Raw genomic sequence first — 18,142 nt, forward strand, 5'->3', positions numbered from 1 at the left:
ATCCAGGGCGGAGGTAGTGATTTTAAAAAAACAATTCTAGTAACAACAGGAAAAATCAAATTGAAAAACATCAAGCACCATGGACTCAAAGGTTAAGTGTAAGCGCACTTGCCAACAACAGGTCTTAACTCAACTGAAAATGACGTGGCTTCCTTATCAATTCACGTTGTCCCCTGAATCCCCTTCTTAAGTAGGAGGGAAAAAACAAATTCCATATAGAGTCTGGTATGTGGGAAAGTTGTGTTGTTTTTGGAGTTTTTTTAGTTTTTTATTTAAAATATGGGTTCTTGCTCTGTTGCCCAGGCTGGATAAGCTTTTGTTAATGCAAACGACATCTTATACTATAAGAGATACACAGAGATATACTCACAGTTTGGGGGAAATGTCTTACTAACATTCAGGTACTTAGTCTCAAAAATGAAGCTACTGAAAAAGCTTCATTCTCATGGAGGATGGGAAGAGTTACACACATGAGCAACTCAAGGGTTTTTTGTTGTTGTTGTTGTTGTTTTGAGACAGTCTCGCTCTGTCTCCAGCCTGGAGTGCAGTGGCGTGATCTCGGCTCACTGCAACCTCCACCTCCACGGTTCAAGCGATTCTCCTGCCTCAGCCTCCCGAGTAGCTGGGACTACAGGCGAGCGCCACCACGCCCGGCTAATTTTTGTATTTTTAGTAGACAAGGGGTTTCACCATGTTGGCCAGACTGGGCTCGAACCCCTGACCTCAGGTGATCCACCCACCTTGGCCTCCCAAAGTTTTTTGTCTAATACTGAAAAGTTGCAAGAAACTTTAACTCTCTAAACCAGCGCTGTCCAATACAGTAACCACTAGCCACATGTGGCTACTGCGCACTTAAAATGTGGTCAGCCAGAACTGCGATATGCTGTGCGTGTAAAATGCACCCAGGATTTAAAAGACTTAGAAAAGACTCCAAAAGAGAATGCAAATACTTCATTAATAACTTTCATAGTAATTTTAGGTTGAAATTGTTTTGATAAATTAGGTTAAATAAGATATGCTATTAAAATTAATATCGGTTTCACTTTTTTAAAACGTGCCTACTGGAAAATTTTAAATTACAATTTTCAATGCAGCTTGCATTCTATTTCTGTTGGACAGCGCAGCTCGGAACCTTAGTTGCCTCGGGGGTGAAATGGGGCTAACACCCACCTCGAGTGGTTACTGTAAGGATTCAGTGAATTAAAGCCGGTAAACGTTTGGCATATGCCAAGCAAAGGGCAGATGCCAAGTCAGGCGCTCGCACCGGAAGAGACTGAGAAATGGTTGAAGCCGCCCTCACCTGGCTTCCAGCTACTGCAAGGACAGCCTCTGGGGGACACGCCTTCCTTCTTCCTCTGGTAGACCAGAAGCTGGACTATCACCCCAGGAACCCGAGGCCGCCCAAGTCTGCTGTGCTGCCAACCAAGGGGTTGGTGAGTGAGGCGGGGGGCCCTCCTTCCCACAAGCTGGTCTCACTGAGCAGAAACAGGGGTGCAGTGAGGAGGAACTCCAAAGCTGGGGCGGCCCGCTCGGAGGACGGCCGGGCAGGCTAAAAGAGCGGCCCGCGGAGAAGGCAAGGAGGCGGCTCGGCTCCCCGGACGTCAGCCTCGGCGGTCCCACCTACCTGCCCCGCAGATTCCCCGAATGCCGCGGCGGCCGCAGCTCCCGAGGCTGCGACGGCTTCTCCTCGTTCCACACGGCCCACTGGCTCCTGGTCCATCGTCGTCGCCACCACAGGGCTGCTGGCGCTGGTGAGAAAGAGGGTAATGGCCGGTAAGCCCACTTCCATCCTTGGTCTCCCCGCCCAGTCGCTGGCCGAGCCAGGCTGTCGGGAAGTGGGACTCACCCGCAGCGCCCCGCCTCGCGCCGCGCCTAGCCAAGTCTCTGGGAAGGGGACTCGCCGGCCTGAGAGGCGGGGCCAGCCCACGCCTCGCCTAGCCCGCCGGGCTCCGTACTCCCAAGACTGCAGTCTGGGAGGCGCAACTACCGGCTCGCGCGGGCGAGGCGGGGCGGGGCGGGGCCTTGCGGGGCGTCGCTTCCGGCCAACAAGCATCCAGAGCTGGTGGATCCCCGCCTGGCACCGCCTGTGACGTCATTCCTGGTACGTGTACCTGAAGCCTGGCATCTCGACCTCGGCGCAGCCCCTCACCAGCTGCGTCCGGGGCAGTCACCCCCGCAAGACCTCGGTTTCCGCACTTGTGAAATGAAGACAGCTGTGTCGTCGTACTTCAAAGGCTAGTGATGGGATGTGGTTGCTGAAAAATGTAAAATGTACGGCTCGTGCTGCACTTTCCATTCCTAACGTGGGTGACAGTCCAGCCAAAATACCCTCGAAAGAAGAACCCCAGGCGTGATATTTGCTTAATCTTGTCTGAAATTCTTAAGTATAACTGTAGAAAGTGTTAAGTGAAAAGACCTGAAGGAGAGCAAAGGGCAGTAGTAAGCTTCCATCTTGACAAATGTAAGGAATGTTTTATCTGTGTCTTGAAGTCGTGTGCTTATGTTAGAGGGGGCGTCCCAGATTTTTTCCGTCTTTCGCAATGTTCAACCAAAGTAAAAAATCATGCAATTACTGCATGACTTCAACATCAAACAAGTCTGAGGTTCTGCCGGTAAATGGTTTATTGTTGTTTTAGCATGAAAGTTTTCACAAATATGTAGGGGTCAAAACCAAAACATACATTATTTTGGCTATGGGAGGCTTCATTTGATACTTTAAATTCCATTTTCATACTAGTCTCAATTCAGAAATGCTCCCTAAAGTTGTATGACCTTGTAAATGTTTTTCATCATAGCAACAGCAGGCCCAAATATTAAATATGCCTTTCTCTTCTGTGCCAAAGTTCTTCTCCTTACCCTCTGCCTAATGTTATTGTACACTTCCTATCCCATGTATAACTGGAACCGAAAAACAAAACCAAAAACTTTAAAAACAAATAATCATTTGAAAACTATCTACACCTTAAAAACTAGTTGGAAATCCATATTGCTCTGTATCCTGGTAATAAAATCAAGTTAGGTTGCTGCTGAAGTAAACAAGTTAGTACATGATCTGACTCTGTATGGTGGCATCAGCAGGGAGTTGAGACAGTCCAAAACAGCAAAACCAAACTCCGCCATAAATTGAAAACAAAAATAAAGAACCAATTGTTAAGACTTCATGAATTGGCATTCATAAACAACACAGTTCTGCATTATATGTATTCAAAATCTCTTCCTTCTTACTGGCAAGCAGGGCAATCAACAATCTTTATTACTAAAAATTTGTGGAATATTTATAAATGCATGATTTTATTTTCCAAATTGGCAATTAAATATCAAATTACAATTTTCTTTTTCTTTTTTTTTTTTTTTTTAAGATGGGGTCTTGCCCACGCTGGAGTGCAGTGGCACAATCTTGGCGCACTGCAACATCCGCCTCCCGGGTTCAAGCAATTCTCCCACCTCAGCCTCCCGAGTAGCTGAGATTACAGTTGTGCACTACCACGCCCGGCTGATTTTTGTATTATTAGTAGAGACGGGGTTTCACCATGTTGGCCAGGCTAGTATCGAACTTCTGACCTCAGATGATCTACCCACCTCAGCCTCCCAAAGTGCTGGGATTACAGGCATGAGCCACCACACCTGGCCTCAAATTACAATTTTCATTGCCAAAGCAGAATATATTTTCATGGTTTACAAATATATTTCTTAGTTTACTGAAAATTCAAAGTACAAGTTATATTCTAACATGAACTGGAAGTATTTCCTAAAAAGTTATTTTTAACACAAATATGCAATTGAAGAGCAGTTTATTACAAATCAACAACTCGGGCTGGGCACGGTGGCTCAGGCCTGTAATCCCAGCACTTTGGGAGGCCGAGGCGAGTGGATCACGAGGTCAGGAGATCGAGACCATCTTGGTTAACACTGTGAAACCCCGTCTCTACTAAAAATACAAAAAATTAGCCAGGCATGGTGGCAGGCGCCTGTAGTCCCAGCTGCTCGGGAGGCTGAGGCAGGAGGATGGCGTGAACCCGGGAGGCGGAGCTTGCAGTGAGCCAAGATTGCGCCACCGCACTCCAGCCTGGGCGACAGAGCGAGACTCCGTCTCAAAAAAACAAAAACAAAACAAATCAACTCAAAGCAACATAAAAGCATAGAAATTCTAGTGGTTTTACTTGGGGCATTTATATTTTTGTCATTATTTCCAAACTGTTATAGCTCAACCAAAAGTAGGGCACCAAGGCAATGTGCCAAATTTTTCCTTCTTTCACTTTGTAACATAAATTGTATCGTAGCACTATGACAAAAATAAATTCAAGTATTACGATAATTTATCTACTTGAAAACAATGTGGTCTAAATTTATCATTTAATGATACATATAGAGCTAAAAAGGTAAATTTGGATTGAACCATTTCTGCATAAGGCTGGGAAAATAAATCTGAATAAAATTTGATAACCAGGAGTGTTCATCAAATAAACAAGACATTCTTAGGGTTTTAACATAGCTACATATATATACTTTGATAGAGAATATTTTTTAAGTTATCCATCAAACAGGACAATATATTTTTATCAAAAATAATGCACAAGAAATAAAGATGATAAAAATAAAAATGCATTTTAGGTTCAGTCTAAGCATAAAGAATTTTTTTTTTTTTTTTGAGACAGGGCCTTACTGTATCACCCAGGCTGGAGTGCAGTGGCACAATTATGGCTCACTGCAGACTCAGACGATCCTCCCACCTCAGCCTCCTGAGTAGCTGGCATGCGCCATCACACCTGGCTAATTTTTATATTTTTTGTAGAGATGAGGTTTCGCCATGTTGCCCAGGCTGAAGAAGTTATTAAAATCATGGTAGTGGTTTCACTTATGGAGCACAATATGCCAGGTACTTTGCTTTCTTTGTATTAACTCTTATTCCTTACAACAATTCTGATATATTACTGTAACTACCAACATGTTATAGATGAGGAAACAAAGAGAGGTTAAGCAACTTGCTCCAATGACACAGCTGGTAAGCAGCAGAGCCAGGATTGAAACCCAGGCATTCTGATTCCACCACCTACACACTTAGCCATTCCGCCCCATTTAGAATGAAAATGTCAAAAAATACAAGGCCAGTAAGTGTTAGGAAGGCAAGACATTTCCACACCAAAGTTGAGTATGTTATTTGGAAGATTTGGATGGAAATGAGTAAAGTATGTTTCTTTTTAAAAGTCTTTTAGTAAGCTTTAAAGCTCTATATGTAAGAAGCAGATGAAAATACCAAGTGAAGTTTTAGATTTGATGTTATGTAAGGTTTTGTTTTGTTAATTAAAATTTGGTCAGGTTTTGTGTTTGTGTGTATGTGTGTGGTGAGAATATACCAGTGATATCCAACCACCAAAATTTTCTTTTTTTTTTTTGAGACAGTCTCACTCTGTCACCCAGGCTGGATTGCAGTGGCGTGCTCTTGGTTCACTGCAGCCTCGATCTCCTAGGCTCAAGTGATCCTCCCACCTCAGGTCCCAAGCTGGGACTACAGGCACACATCACCACACCCAGCTAATTTTTGTATTTTTACCAGAAACGGGGTTTCACCATGTTGGCCAGGGTGGTCTCAAACTCCTGGCCTCAAGTGATCCACCCGCCTCAGCCTTCCAAAGTGCTGGAATTACGGGTGTGAGCCACCATGCCCGGCCTAGAATTTTCTGTATGGTATTAGGCATAAAATAACTAGCTTTCTTTGCACACTATGCCTAGACTCAGTAATTTTAATGTTGGAGAGCTGTGCATCTTCATCTAAAATCTGTAGAACCCTGAGTGTCTTCTGATAAGAATCTATAACAAATATAAAGATATAATCCTTTTTTTTTTTTTTTAGATAGAGTCTTGCACTGTCACCTGAGCTGGAGTGCAATGGTGCGATCTTGGCTCACTGCAACCTCTGCCTCCCGGGTTCACGTGATTCTCCTGCCTCAGCCTCCCGAGTAGCTGGGATTACAGGTGCACACCACCACACCCAGCTTATTTTTTGTACTTTTAGTAGAGATGGGGTTTCACTATGTTGGCCAGACTGGTCTCGAGCTGCTGACCTGGTGATCCTTCCACCTTGGCCACCCAAAGTGCTGGGATTACAGGTGTGAGCCACTGCGCCCGGCAAAGATATAATCCTTTAAGGGATTATATTATTGATTCTGTTAAAGACAAATGATCTTTATTATAATAAAGACATAATCCTTGAAAGGATTATATTATTGATCTTTAAAGATCATGATTAAGAATGCCTCCTCTCTCAGAGCAAGATCATACTTTTTTTTAACACAGTAAGAAGGAAATTGCAAAAAAAACAAGGGACACACATCAACTGAAGAGTTTCACATTCTTATTTCCTACCAAGTGGAATCTCAAGAAACATGCAGCTATTTCTTGTACCAATTCTGACAGAATTGAGATTATGAACCCCTTAATTGATTTCCCAAGGTCAGAAAGCGTGGGCCAATGATGATATCCAATAACAATTCCTACCTCTTTTGGGTCACTGAGGAACAAGTTTCCCTTTCTATATAAAAGCATAAAACACAAGCAAACATGATCCCTGAAATATGGAAATATGCAGACATTATATGTTCTCACTTGATGCAGATATGAGACCTCTCTCTGGAAAAAGGCTCACAAAACTTTAGCATATCTTGCTTAAGAAAAATAGTCCACAGTCACAGGCTGCAAAGGAAAAGCCTATATGCAGCAATGTCAGAGGAATCTCAGACCTCAGGTGGGGGAGTTTCTTAGTGTCAGATTCAACTGAATCATCTCTCTTACAAACAAGTATTACTGTGCACTTTCTTGGCTGTTTTTCCACTTATGATCCAAGTGGTAGCAACAATGCACTGTGTTAGGCTAATGAGAGAATCTTTTAGGCCAAGCGAAGCTAAAATATGTAACATGCTCTTCAAATGAAGAGAGAAAAACATAGTGAAAGGACTGCAAAAAGTAGCATATACATGCCAAACTCAAAAGAACCTATATGGCAGTCAGCACCACATTAATAAAAGGAAATGTACCATAGTTACCAGCTTACAAGGCATATTTTTACTTTAAAAGACTCCAAAAATTGGCCGGGTGAGGTGGCTCACACCTGTAATCCCAGAACTTTGGGAGGCCGAGGCGGGCGGATTACGAAGTCAGGAGATCAAGACCATTCTGGCGAACATGGCGAAATCCCGTCTCTACCAAAAATACAAAAAATTAGCTGGGCATGGTGGCGGGTGCTTGTAGTCCCAGCTACTCGGGAGGCTGAGGCAGGAGAATGGCGTGAACCCGGGAGGCGGAACTTGCAGTGAGCCGAGATCGCACCACTGCACTCCAGCCTGGGCGACAGAGCAAGACACCGTCTCAAAAAAAAAAAAAACAAAACTCCAAAAATTATATTGTATTAAATATGCCCATATTACAGATAAAGGCCAGTACAAGAGACATAGGGCTTAGGGTCTTAGGTAAGCAATTACTGAAAACTGAGTACCTACCTACTCCTAGTGGCAAAATGTGGAGGAAAACTATCATAGCAAGATTTCACAGTGCATCCATTTACTACAAAATTAGCTACAAAAATAAGCCAAAGGCTACCCAACTGACTTAGAGGTAAAGTTTAAATTAATCCCCAGCATGTGAGGTGTAAAGTCATCATTCCTACAACACATGGCTCAAAAGCAAAGAAGGTACTAGGTTCAAGCTTCATGTAACCCCTAAATGTTTGGAACGTGGTAATTAGAACTTGGGGCAGAATTTTGAGGATGATGACTAATCTAGTGAATCCAAAGAATGATAGTGATAAAGAGATCAAATGATGTAGACTTGAGCTGTGATGATGGCCTTCTGGTTTTGGATATGATCATTTACTTGGCTTTACCAATAACTATTCATTTATCAATAACTATTCGTAAGTCTTGAGGAAGATCAGTAATTATATTGTATTTAACCATGATTCTCACTGACATGGTTGTTTTTATTAGACCTCATTCAAATTCTCTGGCTGCTCTCTGTATTCAAATACTAAAATATTTTACTCTACATAAGCATCAAGTTGAAATTCCTTCACATTTTAATTTTCAATACTTCGTTCCATTTTTTACTGAAATATTTGCTTGTATGTGTATATGTACCAGAGCTACCTGTAAAATAAATTCATTCAAATTTATTTTATATTATGATTTGCTGTTTAGATTTTCTAAATTCACCAAAATACTAATATATTAATTTTACTGTAACATTAATATGCATATTACGGGGCTTTAGCTCTAGCAAATTTCCTGGTTTTGTTGCTACCTGTTTATCAGTATTCATGTATAACATTATATTTCTTTTTAGTTACGTGATACTATATTTCACATTACTAATAATATTAGTACACTATTACTGCATATTAGAACTTAGGACTTACTCTCACATTGTAACATACTGTATTTACTTGAACAAAATAATGGTTTATATAACACACATTACATGATAAAAAGAATTTAATTTTTTCCAAAAAATTTCTCCAGAAAATTGTGAAGCATTGGGCATATATATACCTTTGTATCTTATATACCATTAAATATGATACTTTCAGAACACTGACATCTATCACATTTAAATCGTTAATTTCTGTCTGGGCGGCATGGCTTATGTCTGTAATACCAGCACTTCTGGGAGGCCAAGGCAGGAGGATCACTTGAGCCCGGGAGTTCAAGACCAGCCTGGGTAACACAGTGAGACCTTGTCTTCACAAAAAATTTAAAAATTGGCCGGGCACAGTGGGTCACGCCTGTAATCCCAGCATTCTGGGAGGCCGAGGCAGGTGGATCACTTGAGGTCAGGAGTTTGAGACCAGCCTGGCCAACATAGTGAAAACCCATCTCTCTTTTTTTTTTGAGACAGAGTCTCACTCTGTCCCCCAGGCTGGAGTGCAGTGGCACAGTCTTGGCTCACTGCAACCTCCACCTCCCAGGTTCAAGCAATTCTCCTGCCTCAGCTTCCCAAGTAGCTGGGACTACAGGCGCATGCCACACCTGGCTAATTTTTGTATTTTTAGTAGAGACAGGGTTTCACTGTGTTAGCCAGGCTGGTCTTGATCTCCTGACCTCAGTAATCTGCCCGCTTCGGCCTCCCAAAATGCTGGGATTACAGGCATGAATCACCCACTCTACTAAAAATACAAAAATTAGCTGGGCACATGCCTGTGGTCCCAGACTTGGGAGGCTGAGGCAGGAGAATTGCTTGAACCCAGGAGGTGGAGGTTGCAATGAGCTGACATCGTGCCTCTGCACTCCAACCTGGGTGACAGAGTAAAACTCCATCTCAAAAATATAAATGAAATAAAATAAAAAATTAGCTGAGTGTTGTGGCACACTCTGATAGTCCGAACTACTCAGGAGACTGAGGTGGGAGGATTGCCTAAGCCCAGGTCAAGGTTGCAGTGAGCCATGACTGCACCACTGCACTCCAGCCTGGGTGACAGAGCAAAGACCCTGTCTCAAAAAAAAAAATTAATAAATAAAAAATCATTAATTTCCCCTTTCTTCATTTTGTAGTTTGTGATATTTAATTTCTCAATTTGTTGTTGTCTTATAATTACATGAGTACTGTAAGCTTAAGGAAGCTACACCTAGTTTTATGGTTACGTATATTTAACATTATAATAAAATTCAGGAAGAATTCAATGTTGTACGGTATTAGAGCTAGCTAGTGGTCTAAGTTGGGAGTATATGAAAAAAATGGAGTCAATTTTAACAATAGTGAAAAACAAATGGAAATGTGTTTAAATTATTAAAGGATTTAATTTTGGTATTTGGTTTGGCTATGTCCCCACCCAATCTCATCTTGAATTGTAGCTCCCATAATTCCCACGTGTTGTGGGAGGGACCTGGTGGGAGGTAATTGAATCATGGGGGAGTTTACCCCATACCGTTCTCATGGTAGCAAATAAGTCTCATGAGATCCAATGGTTTTGTAAGGGGAAACCCCTTTTGCTTGGTTCTTATTCTCTCCTGTCTACCACCATGTAAGATGTGCCTTTCGCCTTCCACCATAATTGTGAGGCCTCCCCAGCCACATGGAACTGTGAGTCAGTTAAACCTTTTTCATTATAAATTACCCAGTCTTGGGTATGTCTTCATCAGCAGCATGAAAACAGACTAATACAGTAAACTGGTACTGGTAGAGTGGAGTGCTGCTGTAAAGATACCCAAAAATGTGTAAGCAACTTTGGAACTGGGTAACAGGCAGAGGTTGGAACAGTTTGGAGGGCTCAGAATAAGACAGGAAAACATAGGAAAGTTTGGAACTTCCTAGAGATTTGTTAAATGGCTTTGGCCAAAATGCTGATAATGACATAGACAATGAAATCCAGGCTGAGGTGGTCTCAGATGGAGATGAGGAATTTGTTGGGAACTGGAGTAAATGTGACTCTTGCTATCTTTTAGCAGAAAGACTGGCAGCATTTTGCCTCTGCCCTGGAGATTTGTGGAACTTTGAATTTGAGGGAGATGATTTAGGGTATCTGGCAAAAGAAATTTCTTTTTTTTTTTTTTGAGATGGAGTCTCGCTCTGTTACCCAAGTTGGAGTGCAGTGGCATGATCTCAGCTCACTGCAACCTCCACCTCCTGGGTTCAAGCGATTCTCCTGCCTCAGCCTCCCAAATAGCTGGGACTACAGGCGCATGCCACCATGCCTAGCTAATTTTTGTATTTTTAGTAGAGACGGGGTTTCACCATGTTGGCCAGGATGGTCTCGCTCTCTTGACCTCGTGATCTGCCAGCCTCAGCCTCCCAAAGTGCTGGGATTACAGGCATGAGCCACTGCACCCAGCCTCTGGAGGAAGAAATTTCTAAGCAGCAAACCATTCAAGAGGTGACTTGGGTGCTGTTAAAAGTATTCCCTTTTAAAAGGGAAACAGAATAAAAATTCAGAAAATTTGCAGCCTATGTGATAGAAAAGAAAAACCCATTTTCTGCGGAGAAATTCAAGCTGGCTGCAGAAATTTGCATAAGTAATGAGGAGCTGCCAGCTGCGGTGGCTCACGCCTGTAATCCCAGATGAGACTTTGGACTGTGGACTTTTGAGTTAATGCTGAAATGAGTTAAGACTGTGGGGGACTGTTGGGAAGGCATGATTGGGTTTGAAATGTGAGGACATGATATTTGGGAGGGGCCAGGGACAGAATGATATGGTTTGGCTGTGGACCTGGTGGTATATAAATAAATCATGGAGGCGGTTCATAAATGACTCATGGAGGTGGTTTCCCCCATACTGTTCTCATAGTAGTGAATGAGTCTCATGAGAACTGATGGTTTTTTAAGGGGAAACCTCTCTTGTTTGGTTCTCATTCTCTCTTGCCACCTGTACCCCCATTGTATCTAGGCAGGCAGATCACCTGAGGTTGGGAGTTTGAGACCAGCCTGACCAACATGGAGAAACTCCATCTCTACTAAAAATACAAAATTAGCCAGGTGTGATGGCATGTGCGTGGAATCCCAGCTACTCAGGAGGCTGAGGTAGGAGAATCACATGAACCCAGGAGACAGAGGTTGCAGTGAGCTGAGATTGTGCCATTGCACTCCAGCCTGGGCAACAAGAGCGAAACTCTGTCTTAAAAAAAAAAAAAAAAAAAAAAAAGGAGCCAAATGTTAATCACCAAGACAGTGGGGAAAATGTCTCCAGGGCATGTCAGAGACCTTTGCAGCAGCCCCTCCTATAACAGGCCCAGAGGCCTAGGAGGAAAAAATGGTTTTGTGGGCTGGGCTCAGGGCCCCCTGCTGTATGCAGCCTTGGGACCTGGTGCCCTGTGTCACAGCCACTGTAGCCATGGCTAAAGGGTGCCAAGGTACAGCTCAGGCCACGGCTTCAGAGGATGCAAGTACCAAGCCTTGGCACCTTCCACGTGATGTTGAGCCTGTGAGCACACAGAAGTCAAGAACTGAGGTTTGGGAACCTGCACCTAGATTTCAGAGGATATATGAAAACGCTTGGATGTCCAGGCAGAAGATTGTTGCAGGAGCAGGGCCCTCACAGAGAACCTCTGCTAGGGCAGTGCAGAAGGGAAATGTGGGGTTGGAGGCCCCCCACAGAGTCCCCACTGGGGCACTACTTAGTGGAGCTGTGAGAAGAGGGCCACCATCCTCCAGACCCCAGAATGGTAGATCCACCAACTGCTTGCACTGTGCACCTGGAAAAGCCACAGACAACACCAGCCTGTGAAAGCAGCTGGGAGGGGGGCTGTTCCCTGCAAGGCCAAAGGGGCACAGCTGCCCAAGGCTGTGGGAGCCCACCTCTTACACCAGCGTGACATGGATGTGTGACAAAGGAGGCAAAGATCACTTTGGAGCTTTGAGATTTGACTGCCCCACTGGATTTCAGACTTGAATGGGGCCTGTAGCCCCTTTGTTTTGGCCGATTTCTCCCATTTGCAATGACTGTATTTGCCCAATGCTTGTACCCCGATTGTATCTAGGAAGTAACTAACTTGCTTTTGATTTTACAGGCTCAGAGGTAGAAGGGACTTGACTTGCCTTGTCTCAGATGAGACTTTGGACTGTGGACTTTTGAGTTAATGCTGAAACGAGTTAAGACTGTGAGGGACTGTTGGGAAGGCATGACTGGTTTTGAAATGTGAGGACATGATATTTGGGAGGGACCAGGGGCAGAATGATATGGTTTGGCTGTGGACTTGGTGGTATATAAATGAATCATGGAGGCAGTTTCCCCCATACCATTCTCATAGTAGTGAATGAGTCTCATGAGAACTGATAGTTTTTTAAGGGGAAACCCCTTTTGCTTGGTTCTCATTCTCTCTTGCCGCCATGTAAGATGTGCCTTTTGCCTTCAACCATGATTTTGAGGCCTCCTCAGCCACCTGGAACTGTAAGTCCATTAAACCTCATTTTCATTACAAATTATCCAGTCTTGGGTATGTCTTTATCAGCAGCATCAAAACAGATTAATACAGGTATATAGTACTTATGCTGTGAAACATCACTTGAATAAAAACTGTGAGAACTGAAGGATAGCTTTTGTAACTAAAATGACAATTTGAGGACTTAATGGAATCAGAATTTTAAAGAACATTTTCAATTTCCTCATTTTAGCAGAAAAAGAAAGATAAAGGGAAGCTGAACAAAGTGTCCTAGACCTTTAGTTGTCCTTTGTTTTAGTTATTTATTTACTTATTTTTTAGAGACAGGGTCTCACTGTCACCCAGGCTGGCGTGCAGTGGTACAATTTTGGCTCACTGCAGCCTTGACCTCCTAGGCTCAAGTGAGCCTCCTGCCTCAGTCCCCCAAGTAGCTGGGACTACAGGTGCACACCACTATGCCGGGCTAGTTTCTGTATTATTATTATTATTTTTTATTAGAGTCTCACTCTGTCACCCAGGCTGGAGTGCAGTGGTGTGGTCTTGGCTGACTGCAACTTCTGCCTCCCAGGTTCAAGTGATTCTCGTGCCTCAGCCTCCTGAGTAGCTCGGATTACAGGCACCGGCCACCATGCCCAGCTAATTTTTGTATTTTTGGTAAAATCAGGGTTTCACCTTATTGGCCAGGCTGGTCTCAATCTCCTCACCTCAAGTGACCCACCCGCCTTGGCCTCCCAAAGTGCTGGTTTTACAGGTATGAGCCACCACACCCAGCCTAATTTCTGTATTTTGTAGCAGTGGAATTTCACCATGTTGCCCAGGCTTGTCTGGAACTCTTGGGCTCAAGCGATCAGCCCACCTCAGCCTCCCAAAGTGCTGGGATTACAGGCATGAGCTACTGCATTCAGTTGTTTTTTAGTTGAGATCTCCCTATGTTGCCAAAGCTGGAGTGCAGTGGCTATTCATCAGCAGTGACTATTCATAAATGATCATAGTTCATTGTGACCACCAACTCCTGGACTCAAGCAATTCACTGATTTGCCCACCTCAGCCTCACAAGTAGCTGGTACTACAGGTGTGTGTCAATGTCTCGTCACTGTGCCTGTCTTGTTATTGTTATTTTTGCTTCCGAAAAAGATATAAAATATATATTTAAAAAATATTGTTTGTGTCAGACACACAAATATTTAAAACTATGCCTGAAGCCATCAAGGTTATTATGGCCACAGGTTTCAATTTCCTTTTTTGGTCAAAATGCAAAATTGATACCCTGAGAATAGAGTCACAAACGTGTACCTAGAAAAGGTAGTACGCATCAGTTAATAAGAAAACTACTTTGGAGAACAGTATTTTCTCTGTTGTCAAATGTTTATAGCTTAGTAAGATTTCTGCAGAACACAAGATACATCATTTTAACATGGTATATAATTTTCTACAGGGTTATTCTAGTCTTTAGCTAGCAGAAAAACTAGCTAAAACCTTTTTATTTTAGTTTTTAAAGGGATATAAAACCTTTGCCCAAGTTAACAGGAAAATCTCAATTGCATTCTTTTTTTTGAGATGAAGTTTCACATTTTTGTTGCCCAGCCTGGAGTGCAGTGGTCCAATCTCAGCTCACTGCAACCTCCGACTCCCGGGTTCAAGCAACTCTACTGCCTCAACCTCTCAAGTAGCTGGGATTCCAGGTGCCCACCACCACACCCGTCTAATTTTTTTTATTTTTATTAGACACGGGGTTTCACCATGTTGGCCGGGCTGGTCTTGAACTCCTGAACTCATGATCCACCCGCCTCGGCCTCCAAAAGTGCTGGGATTACTGGCGACAAGATCTTTTTTAAACAGGAGTCATAAAAAATTAGCACCATAAAAACTGTTTCTAAAAACTATTTCTTTCATTCTTACTTCTACAAATCAATCACTTGCTGAAGATCAGTTCATACTAATTCAGAATACACTGTTATACCATATATATTATCTACTTGATGTCAATAATGAATAGGCATAATATAAATTATTCCAGTATTTTCAATTCCTTAATTTATTTAAAAGCCATTGTTCCAAATGAACCATGCAGCAATCCAAGATAACCAAAAACCAAATCAACTTTGTTCCGGTCTCATGATTTATGTTTTTAACTTTCATTTTAGATTCAGGTCATTTTTTTTTTTTTTTTGAGACGGAGTCTTGCTCCATTGCCCAGGCTGGAGTGCAGTGGCACACTCTCAGCTTACCACAACCTCCACCTCCCGAGTTCAAGTGATTCTCCTGCCTCAGCCTCCCAAGTAGCTGGGACTACTAGGTGCGTGCCACCGTACCTGGCTAATTCTTTTGTATTTTTGGTAGAGGCGGGGTTTCACTATGTTAGCCAAGCTGGTCTCGAACTCCTGACCTCATGATCCTCCCGCCTAGGCCTCCCAAAGTGCTGGGATTACAGGCATGAGCCACCATGCCTGGCCTTTTTTTTGTTGTTGTTGAGACAAGAGTTTTGCTCTTGTCGCACAGGCTGGAGTGCAGTGGCACGATCTTGGCTCACTGCAACCTCTGCCTCCCAGGTTCAAGCGACTCCTCTGTCCCAGCCTCTCGAGTAGCTGAGATTACAGGTGTCTGCCAGCTAATTTTTATACTCTCAATAGAGGCAGGGTTTCGCCATGTTGGTCAGACTGGTCTCGAACTCCTGTCAGGTCATTATTTTTAATATATAATAGTGACAACCTAATACTTGCAATTATTTTTCCTTTAGAAGATGTATACATTTGCTATTATCATCGAAGTATATCAAGTTCTTCAAGTATATTTTTGGTATGTTGAAAACATAACAAAAATGGCTTTAAAAAAATGAAAGATTAAACCAAGCATGGTGGCTCATGCCTGTAAGCCCAGCACTTTGGGAGGACAGAGTGGGCACATCACTCGAGGCCATGAGTTCAAGACCAGCATGGCCAACATGGTGAAACCCCATCTCTACTAAAAATACAAAAATTGGCCGGGTGCAGTGGCTCATGCCTGTAATCCCAGAACTTTGAGAGGCCAAGACAGGTGGATCACCTGAGGTCAGGAGTTTGAGACCAGCCTGGCCAACATGGTGAAACCCCATCTCTACTAAAAATACAAAAATTAGCCAGACATGGTGGTGCGCACCTGTTATCCCAGCTACTAGGGAGGCTGAGGCAGGAGAATTGCTCAAACCTGGGAGGTGGAGGTTGCAGTGAACCAAGATCATGCCATTGTACTTCAGCCTGGGTGACAGAAGGAGACTCTGTCTCAAAAAAAAAAAAAAAATTAGCCAGGTGTGTTGTCATGTGCCTGTAATCCCAGCTACTCAGGAGGCTAAGGTGGAGAATCACTTGAACCTGGGACGCAGAGGTTGCAGTGAGCCGAGATCGTGCCACTGCACTCCAGCCTGGGCAACAAAGCAAGACTCCATCTCAAAAAAGAAAAAAAAAAAATCAATGATTGGCTGGGTGCAGTGGCTCAGGCCTGTAATCCCAGCACTTTGGGAGACCAAGGCAGGTGGATCACTTGAGCTCAGGAGTTCCAGACCAGCCTGGGCATGAGCCACCACACTTGGCCTCTTAATTTCTTTTTTTTTTTTTTTTTTCTTTTGAGACGGAGTCTCACTCTGTCACCCAGGCTGGAGGGCAGAGGCGCGATCTCGGCTCACTGCAATCTCCGCCTCCCGGGTTCAAGAGATTCTCATGCGTCAGCCTCCCGAGTAGCTGGGACTACAGGCATGCATCACTACGCCCAGCTAACTTTTGTATTTTTAGTGGAGACGGGTTTCCATGTTGGCCAGGCTGGTCTTGAACTTCTGACCTCAGGTGATCCTCCTTCTGTCACCTAGGCTGAAGAGATCCACACTTCAGCCTCACAAAGTGCTGGGATTACAGGCGTGAGCCATCGTGCTTGGCCCCAGGCATAGTTTTAAATGACATTTATCTATTGGCTTTTCCATTGAGTTTTTAGTGTGATAAACTGATAATGTTTAACCATAAAGAAAATTAACAACCCCTTAACTTATAACCACTTTGAAGTTTATTTTACAGCATTTTAATTGAAACATTATTTAACTACTGACCAGGACTGTTTACAAATGCAATGCTTGGCCTTCAAGACAATTAAAAATCTTTAAGTACTAAAATTTTACATCATGATTTAACTTAAGTGTTATGATGGTGAAAACAGAAGAAAATCTAAAGCAAACATATAATGATTTCCACAAAAACCATGTATTTCTCCCTTACATTAAAGGGAGGAAAGAAGGAAGGAAAAAGAAAAGGAGGGGAAAAGGGGGAAAGAAGAAAAGGAAAGAGTGCATGATAAGCAAGAAAAATACACTTTCCCCCCAATTTGCAAAAAGAAGGGAAACTCTGAGGTCTCAGCAAATTAGGTATTCAACTGAGTCAGTTTATATTAAGGCATTTTCTTTACATATTATTGAATCCCATCATGCCTTTCATGTTGCCAGCAGCACCCTGTTGAAACTGCCTCATCATTGACTGAAGTCCTGCCATACCACCTAGAGCAAAAGTAGGGAAGTAGAGTTAAAAACAGGTAATTATTAAGCAGAACTGGAAACATTTATTACTTTTGCCTAATAAGTACTTCTAAAAATACTGAATTCTGATTGCAAGTTAGTCATCGGCCTTAAAGAACGTACCACCTAAAAATTTGTATTATCACCAGTATCTTCATCAATAAAAGAGAATGAATAGCCTATTTTATGGAGTTATTGTAAGGAATAAATGAGGTGATACATAAAAAGATCTTAGGATACTACCAGTCACACAGTCAATAAATCTAAACGAAAATTTTTTTTCTTATAAATCCAAAAGGGTCTTACTCTAAGTTACATAAAAAATAATCAATAGCGGATTATTTCATAGGACTTACAAAAAGAAAATGATTCATTTATTGAACATCTACTATATGCCCAGAATTGTACTGAATGTCTTCATATATATTATCTCATTTAATTGTCACAATATCTTGATGAGATACGATCTGTGATTTTACCGAAGGGGAAAGTGAGGTTCAGAAAGTTTAAGGAACTTTGTAAAGGTTATACAGTCAAAGTAGAACTCATGTTAAAAATCCTCAGTCATATAATTGAAAATATCCAGATTCTAAAATAAGGGAAAAAGTCACCAGAACAAACAAACAAAAGATGATTCAACAGCTTGCTCAAACATCACACAGATGGCAGGAGAGGAATGAATAAGACCTCAGCTAATAAGCCCTCAGCTAATAAGCCCTATTACAATTTAATTCAACTTAGGATTTAGATG

At 42.7% G+C, this 18,142-nt stretch overlaps 2 protein-coding genes across 9 annotated transcripts in view; both read right to left on the reverse strand.

The window, feature by feature from the left end:
* FAM177A1 (family with sequence similarity 177 member A1) overlaps positions 1 to 2,082 on the reverse strand; it is a 37,832-nt gene extending 35,750 nt beyond the window's left edge. The window contains exons 1-2 of one of the 2 annotated variants that reach the window (XM_055291534.2): positions 1,847 to 2,023; positions 1,625 to 1,748 (exon numbers count right to left, since the gene is read on the reverse strand). In XM_055291534.2, the coding sequence (XP_055147509.1) occupies positions 1,625 to 1,720 (96 nt within the window). In that variant the 5' untranslated portion in view covers positions 1,721 to 1,748; positions 1,847 to 2,023. Of the gene's footprint in view, positions 1 to 1,624 lie in introns of both variants that reach the window. The other variant, XM_055291533.2, reaches the window with a different exon arrangement.
* Positions 2,083 to 16,866: 14,784 nt separating this feature from the next.
* The window catches only part of SRP54 (signal recognition particle 54), a 46,264-nt gene continuing 44,988 nt past the window's right edge, over positions 16,867 to 18,142 (reverse strand). For all 7 annotated transcript variants that reach the window (XM_063645931.1, XM_055291523.2, XM_063645932.1 and 4 more), the window contains one exon: positions 16,867 to 17,373. In XM_063645931.1, coding sequence (XP_063502001.1) covers positions 17,282 to 17,373 — 92 coding nt within the window. In that variant the 3' untranslated portion in view covers positions 16,867 to 17,281. The remainder of the gene's footprint in view (positions 17,374 to 18,142) is intronic.

Source organism: Symphalangus syndactylus, chromosome 9, assembly GCF_028878055.3.
Source record: "Symphalangus syndactylus isolate Jambi chromosome 9, NHGRI_mSymSyn1-v2.1_pri, whole genome shotgun sequence".
Classification (NCBI taxonomy): Eukaryota; Metazoa; Chordata; class Mammalia; order Primates; family Hylobatidae; genus Symphalangus; species Symphalangus syndactylus.